General features: G+C 42.2%; 1 protein-coding gene across 1 annotated transcript in view; it reads right to left on the reverse strand.

The window, feature by feature from the left end:
• Positions 1–964: 964 nt before the first annotated feature.
• LOC309549345 (alkaline phosphatase, tissue-nonspecific isozyme-like) overlaps positions 965–16,879 on the reverse strand; it is a gene marked incomplete at its 5' end in the record, with an annotated part of 80,021 nt that continues 64,106 nt past the window's right edge. Inside the window, 2 exons of the mRNA XM_082249545.1 lie at positions 965–1,204; positions 15,871–15,987. Coding sequence (XP_082105671.1) covers positions 993–1,204; positions 15,871–15,987 — 329 coding nt within the window. The 3' untranslated portion in view covers positions 965–992. The remainder of the gene's footprint in view (positions 1,205–15,870; positions 15,988–16,879) is intronic.

The following is a 16,879-nucleotide window of genomic DNA, read 5'->3' on the forward strand; positions in this document are numbered from 1 at the left end:
TGCAGGTCTGTTTTTCGGCACAAGAACAGGTCCATAAAAATTGAAAGGCACTTCCGTAACCCTCAGGATCCATTTAGAGGTTGTTTCACCTTTCAAAACCAATGAATATTCATTATCTACCATCGTGTGTTCACTCAAATATAAAGAATTTAAAAAAAATTGAAAAAACACTGATAACCACCTTAATGGTGCCTTTTGCCTTGATTCTAAAATGGCAAAATTTTGCTGAACTCACTAGAATATTGGGGAAACAAAAATTCTCAAATTCGCTCCTCCCTAGTATTAATCAGAAGATTCTGCATATCATCATTTGTGTTTTTACTATTTTTGTATGTTAATATTTTTTTGTTTATGGTGCACAAAGTTTACTATTTTACCAAACCTTTAATAAATTTCACTTTATGCATCTTTTTTCTAGTTTGACTGACAGGTAGTGTGACCTTTCTCCTGATCTGTTATTTCTAGCGCTCATTGGTATACTCATGGCCTAGTTGTGGAATGCAGTGTTCATTTATTGTACTCTTCTGCCCCACAGTGGAATTTCTGTAAAATTGCAGTCCGTGTTTATACAGTATTGGCAGCTATATGGTAAAGCTTCTTTTAAAAATAAAATTATGAAAACCTAATAAAAATCAATAAGGAATACAAATTAAAAGGGGGTCCAGAGTTTCCATTTGTCAGAACGAATACATTTCATCATGTGCTCTCGGGATTACTTGTTCATTTGCAAAGTGTCAAGAGAGGCCTGCAGTAGACTCATGCGGTGTGAATGTGTGATTAAGCCTCGATTTTAATGTAAAATATGAACACTTATCTTTGGAATGAAATAAGCTTTTTATTGTTTCAATAAATTGCAAAATATCCTCATACCAATTGTTACATGCTTGAAATAATAAAAAACAAAAGTTGAGTTGAAAACATGAGAAAATGGCCAATTATGGCTTTCTGCTGCCCATACCAAAACAGCTCCCAACCATCAACCTGAAGCATGTTTACTTATGGGTAGAGGCAGATTTTAACTGTATACAGTCTGTATAGGGCTCCAGACAGGCCGCATAGGCCATCACATGGGCTATGTAGTTCTGCTCGTGGATGCCATGGAATAGATGAGCAAAGGGGCCTTTAGCCATGATGGCCACATCCTCCCCTCCGTGTGTTTCTGAAACGAGTGGGACAGCCGCTTGCTGTCTGTAATTGGAGGCTTCTGTTGAAAAAGTATTTTAAATAATGAGTTAGATTATATACACATTACATTTTAAAGCCCTATTAAATGCGAAGTGTACCAAAATACATTTAAAGTATGAAATAACCTGAAAGAAGTAACCAATCACATTCTTATGCTTATGTAGGCTTCTTGCATGTGAACAATTGACTCTAGTTTATTGTTACAGGCAACTCCTAAATAATAAAAATCTAACAAAATAAAAAAAAAAAAAAAAAAAAGTATAAAAGACAGGGTACTGTTCAGAAATGTTCTCTAAAAGTAAAAGCAGGTTTACATTACTCAGTGGCATGCCCAGCATTTCTGGCACCTGGAGCCAATCATTTCTCAACATTCCTTCCCTCAAGAAAAATAATTCTAAGAATATAGTGGCACCACATTGTGGGTTTGGCAAAATTGTGGGAGGGGCATAAAAGGCCTAGGTTAAATAAAACCTGAGCCTACTCACTGTATACACAACACACATATATCTTATTACTTGCACCTAGGCTCACTGGAGTGCATAATCAACAGAGTGCAGGGCACAGGGGTTTTAATCCCACAGGCCACCACACAGAATACAACCCAAAAAACCCAAGCCCATATCTCTCACAAATGAGATCTCAACTAACATCCCCAATCTCCCCCCAGTACATATCTTCCTACAAAGCCCTGAATCAGCCCACCACCTTAGTAAGACCCCCGCCCCTTCCCCCAGTATAATCCTGTTCAGTACTGACTCTTCCCAGTACAGACCCCTCTTCCAGACTAACCCTTAAGTACACACTCTCCCCCCTTCCAGCCTAACCCTTCAGTACTGACTCCTCCAATACAAACTCTCCCAGCCTAACCTTTCAGAGTACAGACTGCCCTCCCAACCTAACCACTTAGTACAGAACCCCACTACAGTCCCCATTCCCAGTCTAAAAATCCAGACGCCCCCAATAAAGTCCCCCTCTCAGCCTAACCCCTCAATACAGACCCCTTAGTAGAGATGCCCCCTCCAAGCCTTACCTTTCAGTACAGATTTGCCCTGTACAGACCCCCCCCCCCCCCCCCAGCCTAACCTGTCAGTACAGACCGCCCAGTATCATTGACTCTCCCAGCCTAACCCCTCAGTACAGACACTCTTTAGTACAGTCCCCTCACGCAGCCTAAGCCCCAGTGTATACCCCCTCCCAGTCTACCCCTTAGTACAGAAAGTCTAACACCTCAGCACAACCCACCCAGTACAAACACCCTTCAGTACAGCCCACAGAGAATTTTTTATATATATATATATATATACACATACATACATACACTGCTCAAAAAAATTAAAGGAACACTTTGAAAACACATCAGATCTCAATGGAGAAAAATATCATGCTGGATATTTATACTGATATGGACTGTGTTAGGAACGATAGGATGCCACATTGGTTGAAGGAAATAAAAAAATTATCAACCTACAGAAGGCTGAATTCAAAGACCCCCCGAAAAATGGGCTTTTTGTATTTACCATAAAATCCCTTTCTCTGAGATCACAGATGGACATAAATCTATAACTATTGGGTTATATTGCCTCCTCCAGGAGTGGGACTAGGCAGAAAAAAAACACCTGGCTATGTCCATGGGCCGTCTTCAGCTTGGTATATAACCCCCCTCTCTGCTCTAGGTAATCAGTTTAGTAGCAAGCAGTATTAGAAGTATCAGAACTCCATAGAGGGGTGGGTGCTGTATCCGTCGATGAACTGGATTTTACGGTAAGTACAAAAATCCCATTTTCTCTTTCGTTCATCGATGAACACAGCGCTTCATAAATTTTAACTACTGGGACCTACAAAAGCGGGGCCAAAAAGAAAATGAGGAGTGGGGAAAATAACCCAAGGCTAAACATAAGTGCTAAAAAAAAGCATCTAAAAAAATAAAAGTTTTTTAAACAGCAGTCTGCAAAACTTTGCAGCCAAAAGAAGCATCCACAGATTCCAAAGTATCTACTTTATAAAAATGTTGTGAAGGTATGCACCGACGACCAAGTGGCCGCCTTGCAAACTTGCGATATTGATACCTGATGACGAAAGGCCCAAGAAACTCTCAGCACAGAAGAATGTGCCGTGACAAGGAAAGGTGGAACCTGACATTTAATGGAATAGGCCTGAGACATCATCTGTCTGATCCATCTGGAGATGGTAGCCGAAGAAGCGACCAGCCCTTTTCTTGGTCCGCCTGTAATTACAAAAAGCAAGTCTGACCTCCGAAAGGACTCAGTAGCTGCCAGATACACCCGAATCGCACAAACCCCATCCAAGGTATGCAAAGCAAATTCCTTGGGATAACCCAGCTTGGGACACAAGTGAGGCAACACAATGTCCTCATTCAAAGGGAAGTCAGAGTCAACTTTGGGCAGGAATGATGGACAGGGACTAAGAACCCCTTTATACCTATGGTCCACCAAATAGGGACTGCAACAGGATAATGCCGCCAATTCCGATATCCTGTGGGCCGAGGTAACAGTTACCAAGAATGTCACCTTCTAGGATAACGTAGACAAGGAAATCTCCTGAATATTCTCAAATGGAGGTTTCTGGAGAACTGAACACACTAAATTTAAATCCCATGTCGGCAAGAGAGACCATACAGGTGGAGCCACATGTCGAACCCCCCTGAATGAAGGTACAAACTAAAGAGTATGTGGCTAGGGGTCATTGAAAGAAGATTGCCAAGACAGACACCTGGCCCTTGATGGTACTCAAGGCCAACTTTTGAACAACGGTCCGTTGAAGAAAGATTAAGATCCAAGCCACAGAAAAGGATCGAGGATGAGTGCCAATCGACTCACACCAAGAAATGTACGCTTTCCGCATATAATGATATATCTTGTTGGAAGACGACTTCCTCACCTTAACCATAGTAGGGATCACTGATCCAGACAAACCTCTATACCTCAGTACCTGGCTTTCAATAGCTAAGCCATTAAAACCCAGAGATGTATAAAGTACTCGAAACCCATACTTGAGTAAAAGTACAAGTGCTCGATCAAAAAGTGACTTAAGTAGAAGTGGAAGTGCTCGATCAAAAAGTGACTTGAGTAGAAGTACTAAAGTATTCAACATGTTTTGTACTTAAGTATTGCAAGTAGTTTTCTTAAAAAATTTGCTACTCAAGTACTGAAAGTATAAGTACAAGTACTGTGTTATGTAGTTATTAAAGAAAGAAGTCAAAAGTTTGAACATCATATTGTTTTTTATTATTTCAAATGCAGCTTTTATTTATACATACAGTAGCATTTATTTTCGTATGCGCTGATAATACACATGTTTTGAGCTTCATGAAACCTGCCATCTACTGTTCTGGCAGTGGTAATTTTTATAATAGTAACGAGTAACTATGCAGCACAAAAAAAAAATATCGGAGTAGAAGTATTGAAATCATTGAAAAAAGGTAGTGAAGTAAAAGTGGAAGTAGGAGAAAAAAATTCTACTCTAGGAAAGTACAGATACCGCCTTTCAGTACTTAAGTACAGTAGTGAAGTAGTTCTACTTAGTTACTATACATCTCTGTTAAAACCAGCGACTGTAAAGCAGGATGGTAGATTAGCCCTTGGGATAACTGATCTTCTCTGAGAGGAAGCCCCCAAGGGATGCTTATGACCACCAAGATGATTGGAAGATCCTCGCTCTTGATTCCTCACAGGAACTGCAGAAGCAGCCTGAGCCAAAGATGATACTGGGCTTAACATGGCCTTTGGATGTCTACGGCGTCTGCTAGAGGAACCTGTGATCTCGCCACGAACCTTGGTATCCTCCTGTGGAGCCGAACCTGCTAAAGGAGCTGCATGTAGGATTGTGCAAACAGAACTGTCTTGAAGGTGGATACCACCAGACTCAGGACCTGTATGCAAATCAGGAGAGAAAACTATCTGTTTGACAGCAGCCGGTGAATCACGGCCTGTGGTTCCTGAAATTTGTCCAAAGGAAGAACCACCCTGGTTAGAATTAAAATCAAACCTAGGTAATTCAATTCCATGGACAGGGATAGGGAGTCTTAGGTAGTTCAGACAGTACCTGAACCTTTGCAGGAATTAAATCCACACAAAGAGACTCTGAAAAACCTGAAAAGAACAAGCTTTGCCCCCCTTTCTGGGTACTCCCAAAAGAAACGTTTTGTGGATCTCCTTGATGCTCACAAAAAAAGTCCACAGGGCCGGAAAACCAACGAAGATGTCCCCCCCCCCCCCCCCAATAAGGGGTTAGGGCAGACCTTCAAGTTAAATGGGTCTTGTCTGCGGGTCTGGAGACGCTAGCTCTAGGCTTACCAGACCAAGGTTGCTTGAACCCTCCCAGGGAATATTTGAAAAAAAAATGCCAAAAGGGGAGAGGGGGACTGTACTTACCCTTCCATGGTGCGGGTAACGCTCCAGACAGAATCCTCGCCATTGAAGTAGGGAAGCTGTCGGCCAAGAGACTGATGCGACTCAGACCCAAGCCTGGTCGTATGCGATCCTGCGAAATGTTTAAGTCGCAGGCCATCCTCTGTCCGTGAGGCTATGTCGTGGCCGACCTAGCGCATAGCTGTGGTCTGCACGCGCCCGCTGGCTTGACTGGGGGGACCACTGGATCTAGATTATCTGGCCCGTTGCCTAGCCCAGCAGGTGATTGTAGATCTCCCAAGAGAAAAAACAAAAAAGATGTAAGGAAGGAGAAAAAATTGCTAGGACCAGAGATCCCAGTCGGGAGCCTAGGTCCTTACTCCTTACTAGACAGATTAAAACTGATTACCTAGAGCAGAGAGGGGGGTTATATACCAAGCTGAGGATGGCCCATGGGTGTAGCCAGGTGTTTTTTGTTCTGCCTAGTCCTACTCCTTGAGGAGGCAATATAACCCAGTAGTTATGATTTATGGAGCGCTGTGTCCGTCGATGAATGAAAGAGAAATCAAAGTAAAAAATTATGCAGCAGGCTAGTCCATTTTGGTGAAATTTCAGCAACTCAAAATGGTACTCAGTAGTTTGTATGGCCCCCACGTGCTTGGTGCTTGTATGCATGCCTGACAACATCGGGGCATGCTCCTAATGAGACAACAAATGGTCTCCTGGGGCATTTCCTCCCAGATCTGGACCAGGGCATCACTGAGCTCCTGAACAGACTGAGGTGCAACCTGGCGGCGTTGGATGGACTGAAACAATGTCCCAGAGGTGTTCTATTGGATTTAGGTCAGGCGAGTGTGGGGGCCATTTATTGGATTCAATTCCTTCATCCTCCAGGAACTGGCTGCATACTCTAGCCACATGAGGCCGGGCATTGTTGTGCACCAGCGTAGGGTCTGACAATAGGTCCAAGGATTTCATGCTGATACCTAATGGCATTCAGGGTGCCATTATCTAGCCTGTAGAGGAATGTGCTTCCCTCCAAAGATATGCCTCCCCAGACCTTTACTGACTCACCACCAAACCGGTCATGCTGAATGATGGTACAGGCAGCATAATGTTCTTCACAGCTTCTACAGACCCTTTCACGTCTGTTATATATGCTCAGGGTGAACCTGCTCTAATTTGTGAAAAGAACAGGGTGCCACTGGCGGACCTTCCAATTCTGGTGTTCAATGGCAAATTCCAATCGATCTCCACAGGGCCGGGCAGTGAGCACAGGGACCACTAGAGGATGTCGGGTCCTCAAGCCACCCTCAAAGCCTGTTTCTAATTTTTTAGGTCAGAGACATTCACACCAGTGGCCTGCTGAAGGTAATTTTGTAGGGCTCTGGCAGTGCTCATCCTGTTCCTCCTTGCACAAATAAGAAGATACCGGGCCTGCAGATGGGTTAAGGACCTTCTACGACCCTGTCAAACTCTCCTAGAGTAACTGCCTGTCTCCTGGATCTCCTCTTTGCTTTTGAGACTGTGCTGGGAGACACAGCAAACCTTCTGGCAATGGCACATATTGATGTGCCATTCTTGAGGAGTGGGACTGCCTGTGCATCTTCTATAGGGTCCAGGTATTGCCTCATGCTACCAGTAGTGACACTGACCCTAGCCAAATGCAAAACTAGTGAAAAACTGTCAGAAAAGATGAGTAGGGAAAAAACATATCAGTGGCCTCCACCTGTAAAACCATTCCTGTTTCGGAGGTTGTCTCATTGTTGCCCATCTAGTGCACCCATTGTAAATTTCATTAACACCAAAGCAGCTGAAACTGATTAACAACCCCCTCTTCTACTTAACTGATCAGAGCAATATCCCAGGAGTTTAATTGAATTGATGCTATTTTTTTGGAGCAGTGTATATATATATATATATAGATATATATATAGATATATATATATATACGTATATATATACAGCCTATAGCATTGGGGTGTGCACCCTAAAGCTCAAACACACCTGCATGTGTGTGTGTCTACATATACAGTATCTCGCAAAAGTGAGTACACCCTCACATTTTTTAAATATTTTATTATATATTTTCATGTGACAACACTGAAGAAATGACACTTTGCTATAATGTAACGTAGTGAGTAGGGATGAGCTTCGAGTTTGAGTCGAAAGTAAGTTGACTTGAACATCGGTCGTTCGATCGTTCATCGGATGACAAGCAAGTGTGCTTCTACGTGGTAAATTAGAGCGCCCATAATGCGCAGCGCATGCAGCACATTATGTGATTGGCCAAAGCATGCACCCTGACCTCATGCTTTGGCCAATCAAATTATCTCTTCCATGATTGGACAAAAGGTAGGCTTGCCTTTAGCCAATCATGGCTCAGGGGCTAAGTACACTCCCCACACTATATAAAGGCTGCCCGCGCAGCCGCAGCATGTAGTGTGATTGTGCGGGCGAGGAGACAGGGAGAGGAACGTGTTTTAGGCAGTTTTTTTCAGTTTGTCAGAGAGTGCAGTAAGACATTGCGAGAAGTGTAGGGAGGGAGAGGAGCGTGTTTGAGGCAGGGAGAGAATCGTTTTTTGCAGTTTGTCAGGCAGTGCAGTGAGACATTGCTAGCGGTTAGGCAGGGAGGGAGATTTGTGCTTTTTACAAGTTAAGAGATCAGATAGTGAAGTATATTCAGTAGTGCATGCCATAGACCATGTACCATACATAGATCTCTATCTATATATAGGGCTATCGATTACATCATATCAGGTCATTGAGTATTTTATCGGTCACTTGCATATACCCTATATCCACCACATCTCTATCTATATACAGGCATACCCCACTTTACGTACACTCACTGTACGTACACTCGCAAGTATGGACACATTAGCCAGCTTGACATGGCACTGTTCCTGAATCATAAGTGACAGGGAAACAACTTGGGTCCCTTCTCTGTGCTCCTTAAGACAACAACATATCCAAATTTGGGGTTGGCCAGCTTGCCTAGGTAATTTACCATGTCATAGTCCTGGGTCCCCTTAACGTGCTCCCCAAGTTTGGTGTCCCTGTCACTTATGGTTCGGGAGCAGTGCCAAGTCAATTTGATCTAGATTTCCCATAGACGCCTATGTTAAATGATGAAAACCGGAAGCAGTACCAAGTCAAGCTGACCATGATTTCCCATATTTACATGCATTGAGAAGTGAAAAAAGGTATTGCTTCATTTTAAGTACATTTTCGTTTTACATACATGCTTTGGTCCCATCGTGTACTTAAAAGTGTGGTATGCCTGTATAGGGCTATCGATTACATCATATCAGGTCATTGAGAATTTCATCTGTCACTTGCGCATACCCTATATCCATCACATCCATATCTATATATAGGGCTATCGATTACATCATATCAGGTCATTGAGAATTTCATCTGTCACTTGCGCATACCCTATATCCATCACATCCATATCTATATATAGGGCTATCGATTACATCATATCAGGTCATTGAGTATTTTATCTGTCACTTGCGTATACCCTATATTCATCACATCTCTATCTATATATAGGGCTATCGATTACATCATATCAGGTCATTGAGTATTTTATCGGTCACTTGCGCATACCCTATATCCATCACATCTCTATCTATATATAGGGCTATTGATTACATCATATCAGGTCATTGAGTATTTTATCGGTCACTTACGTATACCCTATATCCATCACATCTCTATCTATATATATAGGGCTATCGATTACATCATATCAGGTCATTGAGTATTTTATCGGTCACTTGCACATACCCTATATCCATCACGTCTCTATCTATATATATATATATATATAGGGCTATCGATTACATCATATCAGGTCATTGAGTATTTTATCGGTCACTTGCACATACCCTATATCCATCACGTCTCTATCTATATATATATATATATAGGGCTATCAATTACATCATATCAGGTCATTGAGTATTTTATTGGTTGCTTGCCTATACCCTATATCCATATCATCTCCATCTATATATATATATAGGGCTATCGATTACATCATATCAGGTCATTGAGTATTTTATCAGTCACTTGCGTATACCCTATATCCATCACATCTCTATCTATATATAGGGTTTGCGATTACATTATATCAGGTCATTGGGAATTTTATTGGTCACTTGCGTATACCCTATACTGATCTGATCTCTATCTATATATAGGGCTATTGATTAGATCATATCAGGTCATTGAGTATACCCTATATTCAGTGGTGTGATTCAAACATTTTAGTAACCAGTTCTGACTTTCCCAGCAGAATAACCAGCGTGCCCCCTTTCAATGCACAGTGACCAGCGTGCCCCCTTTCAATGCACAGTGACCAGTGTGCCCCCTTTTAATGCAGAATGACCAGCGTGCCCCCTTTCAATGCACAGTGACCAGCATGCCCCCCTTTCAATGCAGAGAGACCAGCGTGCCCCCTTTCTATGTACAGTGACCAGCATGCCCCACTTTCAATGCACAGTGACCAGCGTGCCCCCCTTTCAATGCACAGTGACCAGCGTGCTACCCTTTCAATGCAGAGAGACCAGCGTGCCCCCCTTTCAATGCACAGTGACCAGCATGCCCCACTTTCAATGCACAGTGACCAACATGCCCCACTTTCAATGCACAGTGACCAGCGCTGCGTGCTGGATGTGGATGTGGATACAGGAATATTCAGGGGCATTGTATTCTGACAATGGGGACCCCCCCACTGTCAGAATACATGGATTAGTGCTGTAGCCAATCAGCTGCAACCGCAGATTGAACAAGGTTTTCCAGCAGTCCTGTTCAACAGAAGCTGATTTAATGCTGTTCTCTGCTGAACTAGAAAAATCTCAATCTATGTGTAGCCAGCTTTACCTTATTCCTTGTTCCTCTAGGCTTCCTCCAGTGCTGTGACTTGTCTCTTTCAGCTTCTATGTAAGTTACTGGCTGTGGTCAAACTCCAGCCTCCCCATCATACTATACAGGGTTAATGTCCCTGCATTGTATGTGATGATGTCACATGTGATGATGTCAGGGCTTTGTGTGGAGGAAGAGAGTACTGGAGCTGGCTGCTAAATGGAATAAGGTAAGAGCAAGAGGCCGTTTCTCCCCCTCCTCTCCTCACACCTACACTGCAAGGATGGACTTTTTTTTTTTTTTACTTTCCTGGAGTTGGCTCTGTTATGCAGTTACATTCATTGCTGTTTATACTTCGATTTTCTAATAGGTTAGGAAGATGCCTGGACTTCTGAGGTGATACATAGATGTATTCCATATACATACTATATCCTATTAAAAAAGATGTGTGTTCGGAATACATCTATGAATCACCCAGTATATCCCTAACCTATTCAAGGAAGTTACTCTCTCTGTCTCTCTCAGTAAACCTGCAATGTAAGGTGCAGGGCAGGTTTACAGACATCATAGTACAGGGTGGAAGGCAGAGAAGGTCAGGACTCACAGGGGAGAAGCTGAAGGCTGCCATCTGTCCTCTTAGATCTTCACTCAGGGAGAGGCAGAGTGTGCTGGGCAGGAAGCAGTGATTGGGGCTGCTGTGTAACCTCTTCCAGCTCCGCCCACCTGTTCTGGAGTTCTTACTGTGAAAGCCCCGACTCAGCCAGCTGACAAAAAGAGGCATGACTGCACTCCAAAGGATATCACTCTGCCAGGCACCAGATCTAATGGAGGGGGCGGCACCCGGCCGCTGCTCTTGTAAAAAAAAAAAACATCCCAGAGCAGCTCATAGCTGACAGCAGCCCCAAGGCAGCCGGCCTGCCCGGAAATTTCCCGCTATCCCGGCAGGCCAGTCCGGCCCTGATACTGGCTCATTTAGACTTATGGTTGGGGGGCAATAAAAACACACAGTTGAGTTGCATTTTTAGCGCCACCCAACAGCCCCCTCTTAAAGTGGAAGTTTACTCATAACAACTTGTTAAAAATAAAATGTTCTTTAGCATGGAACATACATTCCACATTAATCGTAATGCTACCAAAATTTGTGTGCTGTATATTGCCACCAGCAGTGCTGGAGCATTGTACCTTCTTGCTGGAAGCTGCCATTTTGCTGAATCCCAGAGCCCATGAGCAGCAATAAATCTTTAAGCTGTCAGCAGATTGGCCTCTACATTTTAGGCACAGTGCTGAAAAATAAAGAGCAACTGAGCATGTGCAGAGCAAGGTAAGACAGCATATTACTGGACTTTAAACTGTATAGGCACTTATTTTTCGTATTCAAACGTGTTATTAAAACGAGTATCGCAATGGCCATCACATAAAACAAAACAGCCATCATAAATAGGGAATGCTTTCCCTCAGGTAGTGGTACATGAACAAGTGCCAATAACATGTCTAAACAAACAACAATTGGACACAAGAGGCAAATCAACTTATGGAAAAATCTATTCCTACAAATGAGGGCTTTTAGCAATCTAATAGCTAAAGTAGAGGTAGAAAAAGATAAAGATTTGGTTTGCCCACCCCAGCCATTGCCCGGGGGAAACAAGGCCCAACAAAGTCAGTGAAATATTCAGCAATATACTGATAAACAAGAGAAAAAAGTAGATAAGTAGTGGTGGAAAGGGGGTGGGGGGTGGTTAAAAGGGTATTGAACCAGCCAAGGTTCCAAGAGCATAGTCAACTGACTAGTATAGCAAGACAGCCAAGGCTCCATAAGGGAGACATCAAATTAGGGAGAAAAAAATCTTTTAAACCAAGGTTGCAAAATTTTGGAGTATCATCTCACCTTACCTCTATCTTGGTGTAGCACCCTCTAGTGCGTGCTAGATGTAAATAGGTTTGTTAGTAGTAAGTAGTGGTGGAAAGAGGGGGGGGTGGTTAAAAGGGTATTGAACCAGCCAAGGTTCCAAGAGCATAGTCAACTGACTAGTAAAGCAAGACAGCCAAGGCTCCATAAGGGAGACATCAAATTAGGGAGAAAAAATCTTTTAAACCAAGGTTGCAAAATTTTGGAGTATCATCTCACCTTACCTCTATCTTGGTGTAGCACCCTCTAGTGCGTGCTAGATGTAAATAGGTTTGTTAGTAGTAAGTAGTGGTGGAAAGGGGGGGGGGGGGGTGGTTAAAAGGGTATTGAACCAGCCAAGGTTCCAAGATCATAGTCAACTGACTAGTAAAGCAAGACAGCCAAGGCTCCATAAGGGAGACATCAAATTAGGGAGAAAAAATATTTTAAACCAAGGTTGCAAACATGCCAGTTGGGGCAGTAAGGTGAAAGATAGAGACAGAGTGCTGGGGAGGCTGTCGGCGGCCCTTCAGGGCACCCACTAGTCTGGGGGGGATAACTTTGGGGCTGGGGCTCGGGTGCTGGAGGGACTCTCTCAGAGATGTATAGTAACGAAGTAGAACTACTTAAGTACTGTACTTAAGTACCGAAATGCGGTATCTGTACTTTCCTAGAGTAGAATTTTTTTCTCCTACTTCTACTTTTACTTCACTACATTTTTTCGATGATTTCGATACTTCTACTCAAGTATTTTTTTTTTGTGCTGCATAGTTACTCGTTACTTTTAAAAAAATTACCACTGCCAGAACAGTAGATGGCAGGTTGCATAAAGCTCAAAAAAATGTGTATAATGTCATTTGTAAATCATCCCATTTGAAAATAAAGGCTGTGTATAATAAAAGCTGCTATACCAAATCTTTCCAATAAAAAGAAAATATGAAACAAACAAATAAATGGTGCTAAAGCGCTTAAAGTGCATCAAGAAACTACTAACAAACACAGGTTAATCATTTGAATAAATCATTTGAAATAATAAAAAACAATATGATGTTCAAACTTTTGACTTCTTTCTTTAATAACTACATAACACAGTACTTGTACTTCTACTTTCAGTACTTGAGTAGAAATTTTTTTTCAAAACTACTGGTACTTTTTACTTTTAGTACTTAAGTAGCAAATTTTTTGAAAAAACTACTTGCAATACTTAAGTAAAAAAAATGTTGAATACTTTAGTACTTCTACTTAAGTAACTTTTTCTGCGAACACTTCCACTTCTACTCAAGTCACTTTTTGATCGAGCACTTGTACTTTTACTCAAGTAGAAATTTCGAGTACTTTATACAAGTCTGGACTCTCTACAACACAAGGACACCTCCTATCCTGGAGGCACGGGAGCAAGGAAAAGACAGCGAGAGCAGGTCAGCACATCCGGGAGATCTCCTGAGTGTCAGTCCGAAGGACTGGTGAGTGTCAGTCAGGAGGACTGTGGAGGGCTAATGAAAGGGGCTGCTGCAGCCGGGAGGGCCTGAAGAGGTGGTGCTGGGACCAGTGACCATGGGAAGAAGTGCAGTAAATGTGGTAGTGGTGTCAATCTTTATTCCACAAGTATAAGGGGCTGAAAGTCCATGCCTGTAATGGGCCATTGCTGCAAAAATTTTAAAGAGTGACACTACTGGAGATTCTGCAAGCAAGTGAAGTGCTGGAGGAAGGAAATTAGCTGTATATAGGACTGTATAAACTAGGAATTGTCCCTGAAGTTTGTTTTGAAGTCAAGTGGGCATCTCATAATATGCCTACCCCCATCCAAGTTCAAAACCCTTAATAAAAGAAAAAAAAATAAAAAAGTACTGAACTGTTTTCTGACTCTGAAGTGACTGTAAAAATTTGCCTTGCTGTAGAGGTTGAGGAATCCCATTTCACTTGCGGCTCCTGTGGGGGTGCACTTCATTGCCTGGGCGACTTTTCTGTAGCTGCCACACTAGGTACTGGCGTCTTTCAGGCTTTGGCTATTGCCTGCTTCACAGCAGTCGATGATGAAGAGGAGGCAGCATTGGTTCCTGGTCCGCTCCATGGAATTAAAGTTCAGCAGGGCTATTCGTGGTTTAGGTGAAATCCAATTGTCAAATAACGAATACAGGATGGAACAAATGTCTTTCCAATAAGACTGCACAATGGGACAGGACCACCATGTATGTAGATATGTGTCCAGCTGCCCACAAGCTCAAAAACAGGAGGATGAGTAGCCCGGGATATATTTGGCTATCCTATGAGGCGCTAGATACCAGCGGGATAAGAATTTATAAGATGTCCCCAAAGCAAGAACATTTGGAGAAACCTTATGTGTTGTCTGCCAAATCTCCGACCAAACCTATATCTGTAGTCAAGTTAATCAACATAAGCTGGTGGGGGAGGCTGTGGAGAGGATAGCAATAATGAGTACAATTTGGAAATAACACACTTAGCGTGTTAATCAGATGCACAAAAATGTTCATACAGAGACATCACACTGAGGTCTGTGGTAAATGAAAGTGTAGCAACGTAAAAATGTTTTATTTGAAGGTATCGAAAGATCTCATGATTAAGGAGTTTATATCACTATTGTAGGTTTGGGAATGATTTAAAACCATTCCATTAGTCAAAAGATGGTGTAATCGAGTGAGGCGTAAGCGCATCCAGTGATGAAATTAAATTGGGGAAATGGCTGCAGGATAAAAAGCCAGATTGTGGAAGAAAGACAATAAGGTCCGGAGAAATAACTTTTACTTTAAATTTTACTCTGTCCCAAATACGTTAGGAATGTCGAGTGGGTGGAATGTGTAGCCTCGCTTCAGTGGGGTAAGCTAAAATAAGATGTCCATAGTGTAAGGGTCAGCATCCAGGAATTCAAGACCAACCCACAGGGGGACCTCCTTATTAGCATATAGGCACTTATTTTTAGTGTTTTACATCGCTATACCTGCAAAAGGGGCCAGCATGGAGTGATCTAGCAAGACTTAAGTTTCCGACTAAAGTTCCACTTTCAGCTACAAAGGCAGCAGATGGAGTGTTCACATGCCACAGTTGTTATCCTTTGGTTCACACCCGCGGCAAAAATGATCAGTCCTGTTGCATTTCAAAGGCAGTACCACAACCAAACACGACCCATTTAGGCAAACAGGGAAGCACCGCAAATGCCCCTAAACAGCTTGTAAGAGTATGTCACCTGTTTAGTTAGCTGCTTGCCTGGAATTCATTTTAAAGCAGGTTAATGCTACCATCATTATTTGAGGCTTTTACAATGATTTGTAGTCTATATGGAGACACTATTAAAGAACATGTTGCTATTTTTACATCTTACAATTAACTTTGCCCTATTATGAACTTTTTTTTATAAAAGTACACAGTGCACCAACCTGATATCTAAGTCATGACTTGGCAGCATTATTAAGTAACAAATTACAGAAAAAGAATAAAGCATTATTTTGTTTAATGGAAATCTATAGTTTTAGAAATTGTGATAAAAGGCAGAAAAATAGGGCCTATATCTCATATTATCATAAGGAGAAAAGTGATTCATACCAGTATCAGTGGCAGTGATATCTTCCCGTTTTCCATTGACGAGCTTGAATCCAAGACCATTCCCATACAGCAAGCTGGTATATGGTTTGAGGTCACTGGCTTTGCTTGGTGCCAAGCCTAACAAATACAAAGTAATATAAAGCATTCATGATTATTGGCAGCCACTGTATTTAATAAATAATGATTTAAAATAAACTAGCCATTTTAAGAAGAATTACTGCTGAATAGGGTTTAAAAAAAATTCTCTCTGAAAAATACAAAAATAATGGCAGAAATGAATTGTTAAGAGAAAATGGTTTTAGAGGCACCCATTAGTTACTGCATTGCAAAAGAACAACCTTAAAGAAATAACAGTTACCAGCGGAAATGTTTTAAAGTATCCATGACAAAGTACTGTACATGAGACATATGTTGTGAAAGTGAAGAACTATGTTTAAGTAAAACCAAATAAATTAAATCCAGCCAGTCAACTGCAGTCTGCTTGCTACAGTACCTACCAGTTAGTGTGCTACAGTCTGCCTGCTAAAGTACCTATAAGTTTCTGCGCTACTGTCTGCCTACTATAGTACCTACCAGTTAATCTGCTACAGTCTTCTAGAAATGTGCCTGCTATGGACACTACCAGCCAGTCTGTTACAGTCTGCTGCCAGTAGTACTGCTGTGGTCCACTACTAGCCAATGTAGCTAAAGTAAGCTATCAGTAGCTATAGTCACTACTAGTTAGTCTGGCAAAGTATGCTTACAAGTACACCTGCTACAGTGTGCCATCAGTCTGCCTGCTACCATTCACAAACAAGCCAGTCCGCTACAGTCTACTTACTACAGTCACTACCAGTCAGTCTGCTACAGTCACTACTAGCCAGCCCGTTACAAGTCTGCCTGCTACAGTTACAACTAGTCAGTGCACAACAGTCTGCTATAGTCACTACCATTAAGTGTGCAGTAGTTCGCTACCAATCTGCACGCCACAGTCGGCACTAGTCAGAGCCCTGCAGTCTGTATGCTACAG

Source organism: Pelophylax lessonae (assembly GCF_965119305.1).
Source record: "Pelophylax lessonae genome assembly, chromosome: 3".
Classification (NCBI taxonomy): domain Eukaryota; kingdom Metazoa; phylum Chordata; class Amphibia; order Anura; family Ranidae; genus Pelophylax; species Pelophylax lessonae.